General features: G+C 37.2%; 1 protein-coding gene across 1 annotated transcript in view; it reads right to left on the reverse strand.

Annotated features, from left to right (window-relative positions):
• Positions 1 to 5,306: 5,306 nt before the first annotated feature.
• Positions 5,307 to 12,981, reverse strand: part of MTDH (metadherin) — a 31,146-nt gene continuing 23,471 nt past the window's right edge. Inside the window, exons 11-13 of the mRNA XM_008935924.1 lie at positions 10,744 to 10,863; positions 7,442 to 7,598; positions 5,307 to 5,987 (exon numbers count right to left, since the gene is read on the reverse strand). Of these exons, the coding sequence (XP_008934172.1) occupies positions 5,917 to 5,987; positions 7,442 to 7,598; positions 10,744 to 10,863 (348 nt within the window). The 3' untranslated portion in view covers positions 5,307 to 5,916. The remainder of the gene's footprint in view (positions 5,988 to 7,441; positions 7,599 to 10,743; positions 10,864 to 12,981) is intronic.

Below are 12,981 nucleotides of genomic sequence, written 5' to 3' on the forward strand. Positions count from 1 at the left end.
TAAAAAGGACACTGTTCAACTCTGCATTAGTCTAAAGTGGTGCAGTCTTTCGAAGAACACATGGGCCTCCCAACCTCTCAACCAAACGTCTGGAGAAAACCACCTTGAAAAGTCCATGCAGGACTTGACTGATAGAAAATACAACTATTGAGGTGTATTTTATGCACACCACAGAAAAAAAAAATCTTCACGTGCATATGGAAAGCCAAGTAGCAGTCATGTGGAATTTTATAGTAGGCTGTGTTTTCTGTTCATATTTTTTTTAAAAAACAATAAAGCGTGGCCAGATACCTTAACTATTTAAAGGAAATTCCTCTTCATTCAACTGTGAATATTTTAAAAATGTTTAGTCTCAGATACCTTCTACAGATTTCACAGTCTCTCAGTTAGGGCACAACATACAGCTCCAAAGACACTTGGCATGGAGAAGGACTCGTCACTGCATTACCTGGCAAAACAGGTGCCTCTATGAGGAACACTTGCAGTCTTCCAGCTCTTCTGGATGAGAGATCCACAAAGTTATCTTAAAAGGTCCCCCCACTCCCGAGATCAGATCTAGAAGAGAAGCTTTAAGAAAAATGTTCTGGCTGCAAAAATAGTTTCACCAGTGACATTTTGATGTTGGGATACTTCAAGTTTACAGTCAGGGAGAGGTTACTTTGCCAGTCAGGTTTAAATAAGCAAAAGAAGGAACTAGAAGATGAACCAAGAGTGAAGAAAACAAGAGTTCCAGCATGTGCTAGATCCGCAAAACAGCTCAGCTCCCAAGGCATAGATTATTATGGATACATGGAATATCACCCAGTTCAAACAGCCCTTCTTCTCCTAGGCAAACACAAAGCAATACTGGTTGACATTGGTACAAATACATTTGGGAGCCTTTCAGGAGTCGTATGTTTGCAGATCAAATGACAAAAAAGGTGAGGGGGGTGATCAGAGGAAGGGAGAAACAGCCTGAACACCTCTCAGCCTTTTGTAAGGCAATTATGTAAGTTTTCAAGGCAACGAAGAAAAGTTTAAGAAAATACCTTAATCACAGTGTATACAAATAGTGAATTGAACATAACTGTTCATTAGTAAACTAATTAATTTCCCATTTTTAGTTATTTAGAGCTATAAACAATCTACCTTTAAATCAGGATGATTTCACTCTAGCAGCCAATCTAGAATCCAGCCTGTAGCTTTTCATAAATTGTAATGACAGCTTGGGCATCATCTCTCCCCCCCTCCAGAAAGATGTCAGCTCATTTCTAGTAACCTGAGATAATGAACCAGAAGGGGCCATGGGCATGATTTCACAGCATTTCACATACCACTGCACTTTGCTCACGTAAGATCAGATCTAAACTTCCAACAACAACAACTTCTTGAGAAAACAAATTCTGTAGTTTTCAGCCAGGACTGCAGAAATTTTTCACATACAATGACTCCATATGCGTATGGGTGAAAATGGAAGGCTATCAATCTTTCAGAATGCCTTCAGAGACTTAGGAGAGCAGAGTAAAGCTTGGACATGTCCTTGGACATACACCCAGCCACTCAGCCCCACAACAGCAGAGGGCTGCTCAGTTGATACAGCTCCCATTTTTTTTAGCTAACAGGCTAAGGCTCAGAAACACTCATCTCCCATCCAGAATGCCTCATCAGAAGACGCATTAGAGCCTGGTTGTCCAAGAGTGAGTCAGTCCAAGTTACAGCATTGGATCTGAGAGGAGTTATCTCCCATCCACAGCTTCACTTGCAGATGTAGCTCACGGCACGACTTTGCTCGTTAGGTACATAGACAAGGACGGTCAAGGAAATGGCACAGTGGTGAAAAACAAGCTGTGGCAGCCTCAGTCAGAATACTTTATCAGATGTTTGAAATAAGTAATCTGTTAACTGCAAGTCAGAGCCTATTGAACAGCTAAGTGGAAACACTGTGCGTAGAAGACAACTTGCCGTCTCTGAGAAAACAGGGAACTGCCTTGAACTAGTCAGTTTTAAGAGTTCCTTGTGGTGATCTGGTTCTCAGTGGTCAATGACTTACCCTCTGCCATGGCCCAAATTAAAAGTACTGAGACAAGTTAAAGAGGTCACTTGATGCTCCAATTAAGATAGAAAGGATAGTACTTGCTCTGAGCTGCAGATGTTCCTAAGCATGCTTTTTAAAGAGCATTTTATGAAACCTTGAAACCAGTAGTTTCATGTTAAAGAGTTTTAAATGCAGTTTTCCTTTCCAGAATACACCAAAATTAAAGACATGACAGTTTCAGTAAAGACTGATTTTCAGTGAACCAGAAACCTCCAACTTGGTACAACTAACTAGATATTTAAAAGAACAGAAGTTCAAGTTTCATAAACTGAAGGGACTGCTATGGAAGCTAGATAATTTTAGCAATTTAACTAAGTTTCAGTGGGAACAGTCTGTGAACCATTAATGATACAGAATAAACAATAATCACCCCCTTCCCCCTACTCCCCAGTCTGACAAACTACAAGTTATCCCACTTCTCTCCCAACACCTATCCCAACTAATGGTGGTTCTGCTAGTCCTGCAGGGCATAAAATCCATTGGGATACTGCACCCAGGTTAAGAACTATCGGCCACACAACCCTTCCCGGTCCTTCTCCCCACCTCAATTCACTCGGTTGATGCTCTTGGTTCCTAAATGAAGCAATTCATTTGGAATTTTAACAGTAAAATAATTTTAGCAGTATCTTTTCAGGAGTAATTCCACTTTTTTTTTTTTTCTTTTTTTCTTTTCCTCCCCAACTTTTACAGCAGAACAGTGAAGAAATCTTTCAGTACCAGCCTGGAGAACTGAAACTGTCCTTCACTGGTACTCAGCAGTCACTAGAATGAGGTGCACAGGTACAAGCAGCTGCAAGAGACTTTTTTTTAACAACAGAAGTCTTGACTTGTGACCAGCTTGAGTCATTTAAAGGCAAACCAAGTACGATGAGTAACAGCTGAAAGTCTGCTTAAACCGTGTATTCTGATGTCTGCACTTTTCAAAAGCCTTATTCACAGGACAATCCCATGGCCAGGACTTAATGAGGCAGTTTCTAATGCAATACAATTCAGTTACAACACAACAGTACTAGAAGTACTTCTATAAAGTTTGAAATGTTTTTAATATGTACATTCTTTCTTGGTAAATATTAAAGTAGTGCTTTTCACTTGCACTTTTTTCTTTAGACTTCTAAAAGGGCATCAGAAATAAAGTTTCCACCCCCCTCCAAACCAATGCACAGTTGTTACCTTTGTAACAAGCACATATGAATTCTGTACACCTTTCCCTCCCCACAAAAGAAATAAAAATATGCCATGACTACCCAATTACACATCATCACAACAAGTTTAAATTACGCATACAAATAATTCCGGAGTATTTAGAAAAACCCAACATACTGGATTTATGATTATGCATTTCATGCATTCAACAACAAAGGAGAAAAAAAGAAAAAAAAGATTTAAGTTTCTTTAAATGGTGTTTTCTCTTTCTATCCAAATACCAAAGTCTGGATTCAGCGTATCATTAAGACTAACCACAGCTTGAGTCATCGAAACATGACAGTACATAGATAACCAAGTTTCTAGATTTATAGACAATATGCTACACAGTTACTACCTCTTTAATGAATGTCAAATAAAGCAAGTTTCACTTTCTAACATGTTGAAACTGCACGTTAAGAGAACAGCAAGAACTGCTGCTATATAGGTAACCACATTTAGAAAGGAAGGCTATGTATTTGTATGATCCTGCTTAGTAGAGGCAGTTAATTAGAAAGGTGCCTATGTTGTTACCTAGTTTGTTGCTTTTTTTCCAGAAATACAAGCTATTCAAGAGCTAGAGCTTACTAACCCAGAAATATCACCAATTTTATCTTCAACAAGGGAAAAAAAAAACAATTTATCCAGTGAAAGGCCTTGGGGGTAGTCTCTCTCATTACATAAATTCATATTTTCTACAAAAGAAGCTTGGAGCACAACATACAGATTGGAAACAGACATTTCGGATGTACATTACAAACCTGAATGTAAAGTGTATTTTTTTTAACCTTTACTATGAGGACAAGTAAAAATATATTATTTACATGCAAAGGACTCTGCATGATTCTGTAATACCCTATTTTTATGTTTGCCTTAAGATAAGTCTTGAAAAACCGTACTTCAGTTCCAGGTTTATTTCACATGAATCATGACAGGTATCAGTCTCAGGCATTACTCCCTCCCAGTAAATAAATCAATACTGTCAATATGCTTATTTTAACAAACCAGTTTAGAGTGTCACATGTTCCTGATACACAGGAGTTATTACCTGTGCAAGTTAGTATCCATTCATTAGGAAAGCTCTCCATCAGCAAGGTGCGTTTTCAGTATGATTAAAGCCAGCTTGCTGCATTAACTATTCTCACCTTGCAACACTGTTGAACTGCAGTCCAGTCCAGTAAGACTACAAGGTTGTGGATCAGTACCATGTGTTACAGATGTTAACAACTCTGTTTGTGCCACAAAACCAGAGGTCAATAATTTTAAAAAGTTCTTTGCTTTTCTTCATCTGAATTTCCCAGCTGATGTTAACTACCATCCTCATCCACACACTTTTGTAAAGGCTATTTACAGGGTACATGGCTGAGCATGCACCTTACAGACAAACATCTGCCAGTTTGATACCATGTAATTACACAGTGCCTGAAAATGACAACACATCTTAAAACACCATTTTAATTAACAGTTTCAAGCAGGAAATGGTCTTTATTTTACAACTGCTATACTTGCATGACTTTTTTTTTTTAATATAAAAACACTTAACTCCTGTCCAGAAGTCTAGACACATTCTACATACTACAGGTTAAGGCAGTAAAAAAATGTGTTCCTGATCACTGATCTTGACAATGTCAATTAAAGCTGTCTGAAGCCATTCCAGTTCGCCAACAGATCTTTGAAATCCCAAGCCATTTGTGAGTTAAAAAAAAAAAAAAAAATAAATTGCTTCACTTTCTTCAGGGTTTTAGCAATAAGAGAACAGAACAGAATTAGGTATGGTAGAACAGAATTTGGTATGGCAAGTTAAACAGTGTGAAGGGAACGTCTGATTTCAATTAATTCCATGAGTTTTGAAATTGAAAATACAGTTTTAGATGGGAGCCTGGATCAATCAAGAACTGTAGTGAATGAAGGAGAAAACCAATTTTATGCACATTACTGCATTCTTAAAAATATACTGTTATCTTCAATAATTCAAGTAAGGTAATAGACATTATAAAAAATAACTTCATGAACCATACTCAAATTTCAAATCACATTCTCAAACTTTTAACCCAAAGCAGTTTTATTGTGTTAACTTCATATAATAAACCATGAAGGTCTGACTGTACAAATGGTTAATGATTTGCACTTGTGATTCCTGTAACAGCTAGCAGACTTGCTAACCAACTTACTGTAAAGATATGGCAGATTATGTATTTAATCAAAGCACTTTGATTTAGGCATGAAACAAATTCAAATGGTTGACATTCTGTGCTTCTAATGCATCACTCATAAGAGAGGCAAGAAACACCCACTATTGTACAGAATATTTTTACAGAAAACCCTTCCTTGAAATTAATCTTTTATCCGCAGCTGTAGATGTTGTAAACAGGGCACTGTGTTGGAAAACAAGTTCGTTTGTTTGTTTTAATTAAGATCTCTCTCCAGAAGCTGGAAAAAACAGACTCTTCAGAATGTCTTTGAAAGTAGCATGTTCTGTTTGCTGTATCATAAAGTTACTTTCCTTTGATTCCTTTTTTAAAGATGTTTGTGTTCACAGCAGTTCATTTTTTAAAAATTGTTTGAAATTTATATAAAATTCTGTACATGTTCACAAATTATTGCATAAACAGCATAATCTTCATGATACTATTCGGCAACACATGTCCATCCCAGGAAGTTCACGTTTCCCTTCTTGCTTTTTTCTTCTTTTTAACTTGTTTGGGGGATTCCCAGCTTTCTTCAGACTTTGCTAAAAACAAAATATAACTACATCATTAGCTCTGAGAAAGTTTACACAAAATCAACTTTAAAAATCTTTGATAGTACACTCCATATTATTATGAAGTAATTCAGAACAAGCAACTAGCATGATTTTTGAAGTACAGTTCCACTCACCCGCTTCTCCCAGATAATCTAATTTGTAGTGCATGTAAACCAAAATTTGCTAATTTCCACCTACTTTTTTTTTTAAAAGCACAGAGTGATACAGAACGTAGGTATTTCATTTTATAAATGTATTTTTTATAGTATTAATTTTTGTGCTAATTGGAAATAAAGTACATGTACACAACTGGCATTAGATGTTCACATTGTTACATGTAATCTATGATGAAAAAAAGCAATATATTATTTTATTAAAGCATATTGCCTTAAAACATGCTGGCTGCCAAGAGTCGTAAATCAGATGAAATTTATATGTTGAACATTAGAGATGCACTTTCAATTGCTGAGGCACGAATCAGTCACAAAAACTTTCATATTTTAGAAGCAAAAAGTTCTGAGTTGACATATTGACTTTTAATATGTCCAAAACCAAGAAGCCAATTAGTGCACTTGAACCCACCTAGTCCTGTGAATCATCCAGTTTATTCTGGAGTCTTTAAAAACTGGGTTAGTACTTCAACACTTAGCCAGCAACTTCTTGCAAAACGTCCGTATTTGTTAATCTCATTAAAAAGCCTAAGTCAGACATAAAGCACTGCCTTCCACATCATGACTTCCTTTCTAATTTTTCTTACTAAGCAAGTACTTCAGTACAAGCAAGGATGTGTTTGACACCTCTGGGCACAACATACTTTCAAAAGCAATGTACCTCCACTAGTTCAGCCTGATGCATGTGCTGTGAGACCACAACAGAAATAAGGGCATCACCCCATACCTTTCTGCTTCCATATTAGCAACTGTTTTCCTCTGTGATTACTACATTTCATGTAAGAACATGGAAAAAGATGTTAATGGACTACACTGAGAAGTAAAAAAACCAACAACAGTAGGTTGAAAACTGAATTGTTTGTGTTTTTTTTTTCAAGTTTCTGGTTGTTAAACATCCTGTCATCTGCTATGTTAGCATCCATCTGTTCCACTGAGGGCTTGCAAGCAGGCAGAACTACTTAGTCACAGCATGGAGCTCCAGTCCTGCTGGTGAGAGTACGCCCAAACGTCTCTTAAGGACTGGGCAAGGCCAACAGACAATTTTCAGTCATTCAAGCATATGAAGCCAGTTTTTCCTCAGAGTGAAAAAATTTGTCAAAGTACTTCAATGAAAGCTAAAAATATGGCAGACTATGGCAATGAAATATTCAAGTACCTGATACAGCACTGTAGAACCAAACCTCAGGGCAAAGCATTCTGATTACCTACACTTTACAGGTGAAAAAATACACCCCGAGTTCAGACAAATGAATTGCACTGAGAGATACTTACTCTGCGGAGGAGGCACACTGTTTTGCTTAATATTGGGACTAGAAACATCTGTCTCTTGCAGCATCTGTGGCACTTGGGAAGCGATCTTGTCAGAATCGCTCTCTGAGACAATTACAGATGGCTCAGTAGAAACAGCAAGCGAAGGAGCCTCCTCAGGCTGTATGAAAAACAGAAAAAAGTTTCCAAAAATTCATTAAGTTACACAGCAGTAAATGGTGTTATTTTGGCAGTATACTTAGCAGCTGCTGGAAAGATGGCATTGAAAAATTAAGCCAATACTAAAGTCCTACGAAATTTTAAATGAAGGCTGCAAGACTATGACTGCCATCTAGTGCCAAAACTTTCAGTTGCATAAAAGCAAAGATACACACCACACAAATTAATTCTCCATAAGATATATGACATGCAAAGGGACCAAACAATCTAAAAATCACTGTGATCCTAAGAATATTCTGGAACACAACTTCAGAAGACAGAGAAACGTATGCATTTGGTTGCAATGCCAACAGGCAAGCTACATAGATCCAAATAGTGACTCAAACCTCAAAATATATCAAACTTTTATAATATTTAGAAAGCATTTGCAGTCAATTCCTATAACCAGCTCAAAGCAGTCGGTATGCTTGTATTAGAACAGCATCGAGAAAGTATATCAGTGGAAACTGCTGTAGGAATAACTGCCAAGTAAGAGACGCTCCTAGAGGAAATCCTACAGGATCTCCAAGTCTAGCCAGCCTTGAAGGTTAGCCATCATCAGTTAGGTAAGCACACGAACTCCAACAAAATGGATGTAGCCTCTAAAACAGAAGGAGGATCTAAAAGCTCCTAGTTGTTCAAGGTAACTGATTTAGGCTACTGGTATCAGTTTTGTTAGGACTAAGTCACTCTGCACCTGCAAGGAAAGCAACTCAAGATTTCAAGGGCACACATCTGTCTCAGGCTGACCAACAACCACACTGCAGCTTGAATGCTAAAGCAGCACGTGCAGCACTGCTGCAGGGTAATGATACAGGTACAAACAGCATTAGCTGGGTGGTTTCCCAAATACCACAATGCCGTCTACATTTTGGATAAGGACAAGTAGATAGTGATGCCAAGCATTGAGAATTGGGTACTGCTCTTTGCTAGGATATTCTGCCTTAAGAAATCAGTTCAGAAAGGATACCTGAAACAATGAATAAAGCCTATTTGATGATAAAGGTATATGCATAATTCTACAATTTATTAATGAAGTAGTGAACTGTGAAGCTGTTACAAATGAAAGACTCCCACAGGCATTGCTCCATTTAAAACCTCTGCCTGTTGATAAAATGCCAAAGGTTTTCCTGCAGCCCAAGGTACGAGAAAGATATAATCAAACAACCCAGAAATGTTGAACGTTCATCTGCTTCTGTTCTTTAGGAGGATATTCTGTATAATAATTTATTTGTACTCACTTCATTTTTCCTCGTATTTGGTTCTCATGTTTTGGAGCATTTGCTCAAGACTAAATTACTTACTGTGTAAACTTAAGTCATCCATTTCACACATCAGTTACGAGCTGTTTCTAAAACTTCTTGGCACAGCCAAATCAAACATTATCAGAGGGCATCTTTGCATATGTGAAATTACAAGGAAGCCATATCTCATGTCAAAGAGACTTGATAAAGACTGATAGACCACCTGCATTGTGAGATACAACAATTCACAAACTGTCCTTCATGTCCAACTAACTTCCAGAGAATGTTGTTAGCAATAGTTTTGTTTGTCCTTTGTCCCCACACCAAGTTTAATACAGGCTGTCTTGTTTCATGAATTTGTCACTGACAAGCACAGCCATATGTAGGCACATACGAACAGATTATATTTGAAACTTGGGAATAATAGAAGCCCTCAAGCCCCCCTAGAATAATGCACAGTGTAGGCCTGTATCAGAGCTGATGCTATCAAATCAGCCAATGAAGTTTGCTGTGGTTTTAAACACTAAACAATTGAGCAAAGTCTACTGGAACTGGGCTGATGTTTTAGCACTGTCACCACCTTGTGAAAAAAAAAAAAAGTTTCTAAATGTGGCTCAAGAGAATCATGACATGCAGCTGAAAAAGAATTTCTCAAACCAGTTTAGATTTCCAAACAGCAGATTTAGATTTTCCAAAAAGCAGCCAGTTTTTTGGGATGCACCAGTCCAACTCTTTCTAGATGTCAAAGAAACGCACCTTGATGTCACAATCCAAATATGAGTTCTCTGTCTATACATTTTCAACTATGGCCTCCAAAGCAAAACAATGTATTTGCTTTTAAGTTGTTTTTTCCTTTTTTTTTAAAATGCACATTGCCAGGAAAAACGCCACTTACACAAACAGGCAGATGCCTTTTTTCAGATACAGCTTTAAAAAACCCACAAAACCCAACTTTGTATTAGGTAGGTTGAAGAGGTAGCTGCTGTTAACCTTGAAGAAAGGTTGAACTGAACCTAAACTGAATAATTACAGTAAAAGCTCTACTTTGTAGGATATTTAGAATAAGCTAGGAGTTTATCTGAATGTGCCTTTTAAGGCACATGTTCTCAGTTTCTGTACTTTGGTGACTTGCAGCCTCTGATAAAGGATTCCACTCTAATATTATAGTTGCATCTTAAGACAGTTACCTTTAATAAACCAAATGCTTAGCAACTAAGAAGTAAAACAATATTCGGACAGATACTCTGTGGTACCAAACTGCTTTCTCACCAGTATTGTTCACTCTTTATGGAACATAAAACCAATACCAACAGAAATATCACATACTTCACTTCTTCCTACAATGTGACAAACAGCTGCTATCTCGAGAAAGATTAAAGAGCACTTGCACTGCCTAGAGTATCTGTTTCCACTGTGAGCTGAGCTGAAGCAGTTTCTGAATTGATTAAAATATAAACTTTTCTTATTTAGTCATTAACATTAAGCTTATCACAGTCATTAAAAAAATTAGACTGCACTTAATTTAATATATATTTAAGTAAGTTAGTGACACTTCATTCTATTGCAATAAAACCGTAAACTACGCTGCAAGTCTTGTGCTGGAATATTCAGTCAAAAAGTGACTTGAGAGTCATGGAAGTCTATTGATTTAGAAGATACTGCTTTTCAGAGCAGACATTCTTTTCAGAACTTGTAACTGCCTTGTAGCTAAAATCTAACCTATCAATAATCCTCCTGTTCATAAATATGTGGCCTGAAGCAGTATTCTCACTGTAACCTAACCTACACAGATTAAATATGGCAATGGACTTTTGGAAGTGCTCAATCAGAAACTGTAACATAATCCCAATTTTGCATCCCTACCTTAGCTGGTTCACTAGTACTTATGGTCTTCAGAGAAAAAGCTATTTCCTGCTGTGGTTGAACTTTTGAGGTATCCTGCTGAAATTCCTCTCCAGCTTCTCTATCCAGTTCTTCAGTGTCCTACAAAAGGAGGGATTGGGAAGGAAAAACACAAAGAGCCTGTGTTTGCAGCAAAGTTCTGACTATTCTTCCCTGCACATCAGTTTTGTTGCTATAATCAGCTTCTATAACTAATAACATCTCTCTAAAAAAATTGAACTAGTGGACTAATTACTAGCCTATGCTAATGCTCAAAATTTATAGGACATCATACAGAAATACCCACAGAAGCCAGTAAAGCCCAGAAAGCAGCACTCTCCATTCAATTTACTAAGAAAAATCCCAACCTGAGTGACTGCACTTCATACTCCCGTGAAACTACACTGATGTGAAACTGAACTGAAGTTACTCTAAAATCTGTGCAGAAGTATCACAATGAGACTTGACTGCTCTCAATTCTGTGCTTTGTTACAAGTAAAACTTGTAAAATGCTGTCAAGGTTTAGAGTGATGCAAGCTCTGCACATTAACCTGTACAATTTTCCACCATATATTAAGCTTTAATATTTTTGCAAGCCAGTTTAGCCTTCCATGATGCCTGTAAAACAAACCTCTCAATACAGAAAATGAAAATATATTCAAAGTATCCCAGAGTCTCAACCTTTACTCTTTAAATACTCTAATGGTGGAAAGATTTCATTTTAAATTTGTTCATAGCAACAGAAGAACCCTGCTGTGGTGAACAGTAAATAAAGAATAGGTTGTAGGCTTTAAGCTGAAAGTATCTCTTGAAACACTGTTCCTTCACATTTTTCCCCTGAAGCCTTGTGAAAACAGTCACAAACAACCTAAGTCTGTTGGTTCCTGACAAGAAAGAATATTGCCTTACACCTAGCTCTGAAGGAAACTTCTGCTGCCTTGACAACTACCAAGTTAACAAAGAGTGTGAAAGCTGAAGTAATCAATGAGAAAGATGAAGCTGTTTACAGGAACATGGTCAGTTTTCAGGGAATAAACATACACTCTTAAGTGAGTTTGAAGTACAAGTGGCAAGTTCCATCACTAAGCCGATGTAACAAGGACAACTTATCTGTGATTTATTAGCAGTTCCATCCCCTACCCAGCAACACTTTCCTGTTTTCAACAAAAATTTAACAGAGAAATTTTCATCTTTAAACTTAGGTTTGCAATCCATCAGTCTAACATAACAAAATTAGAGTAGTTGGAGACCAAATGGTAGAATAAATGAATCCAATTATGCTAAAATGGACAGTAGGATTCCATTTTTACATACAACTTAAAAGGCAGTTCACAGGCAATGGAAAAGAAATAATTACAGAACTCACTCACTGACTTTAAGATCTACTCAAGACATTCACAAACATCTGTTAACCATGTCCTATTCACCCTGATTTACACTTAAGAGTCGCTGCAGATACCAGAACATGCCAGACTTCAATTACAAAAAAGCTGCACTCCTGGTATCCTGTTTGAATTTATCTCAAAAGAAACAAGGCAAATTGACTTGAGCATCCACTCCCACACAGACAACTTTAAAAGAATTCTGTTATAGGAATTTAAACTTTTAAAATTGTTTAACATCTCAGATTGAAAATGTGATAATCATAAAGAGCAAATCCAAAGCAAGAACAACTGAAGTAATGCTTCCTCCTTCTCTCCAATTCAGTCAGGTTCAACTAAGCATTTAAGATTTTGTAAAGAATATAAGTTATGAATGGCTGTCACTAAAAGCAGAAGCAGAATGTATTCTGAGCATGAGCTATTAAAAGCTTTTTCCTATTAGGAACGTACTTGTTTTCATCTATTCAAGCATGATTTAACTGCCAAATGAAGTGCAATCTGCTTTTGCTATTTTTTACAACAAATCTGTTTCAATGTAACTCTCTTCAAAAGCTATTTAAGTCACACAGAAAACTCCAACCATCCTTCAGTTTGCAAATACCAGCTTTCAAAATTGGCTCAGAGTAGCTCCACCTACTGAGTTTGAGGCATTGATACGTACCACTTGATAGAAATCAAGCCACAACAGTACTTGTATATGTTCTCACAGAACTATACTTTAAGATCAACTAAGAAAACTTCAATTTCTCTGGTTCTTCTACCTAGTTAACATCCACTAAGGCAGCTGTCTTCCAAAGGACAGAAGGTGTAGGCTTCCCATGCAGAGTCAAGTTCCTCT

The sequence above is a fragment of the Merops nubicus genome, unplaced genomic scaffold, assembly GCF_000691845.1.
Source record: "Merops nubicus isolate BGI_N331 unplaced genomic scaffold, ASM69184v1 scaffold37362, whole genome shotgun sequence".
Classification (NCBI taxonomy): Eukaryota; Metazoa; Chordata; class Aves; order Coraciiformes; family Meropidae; genus Merops; species Merops nubicus.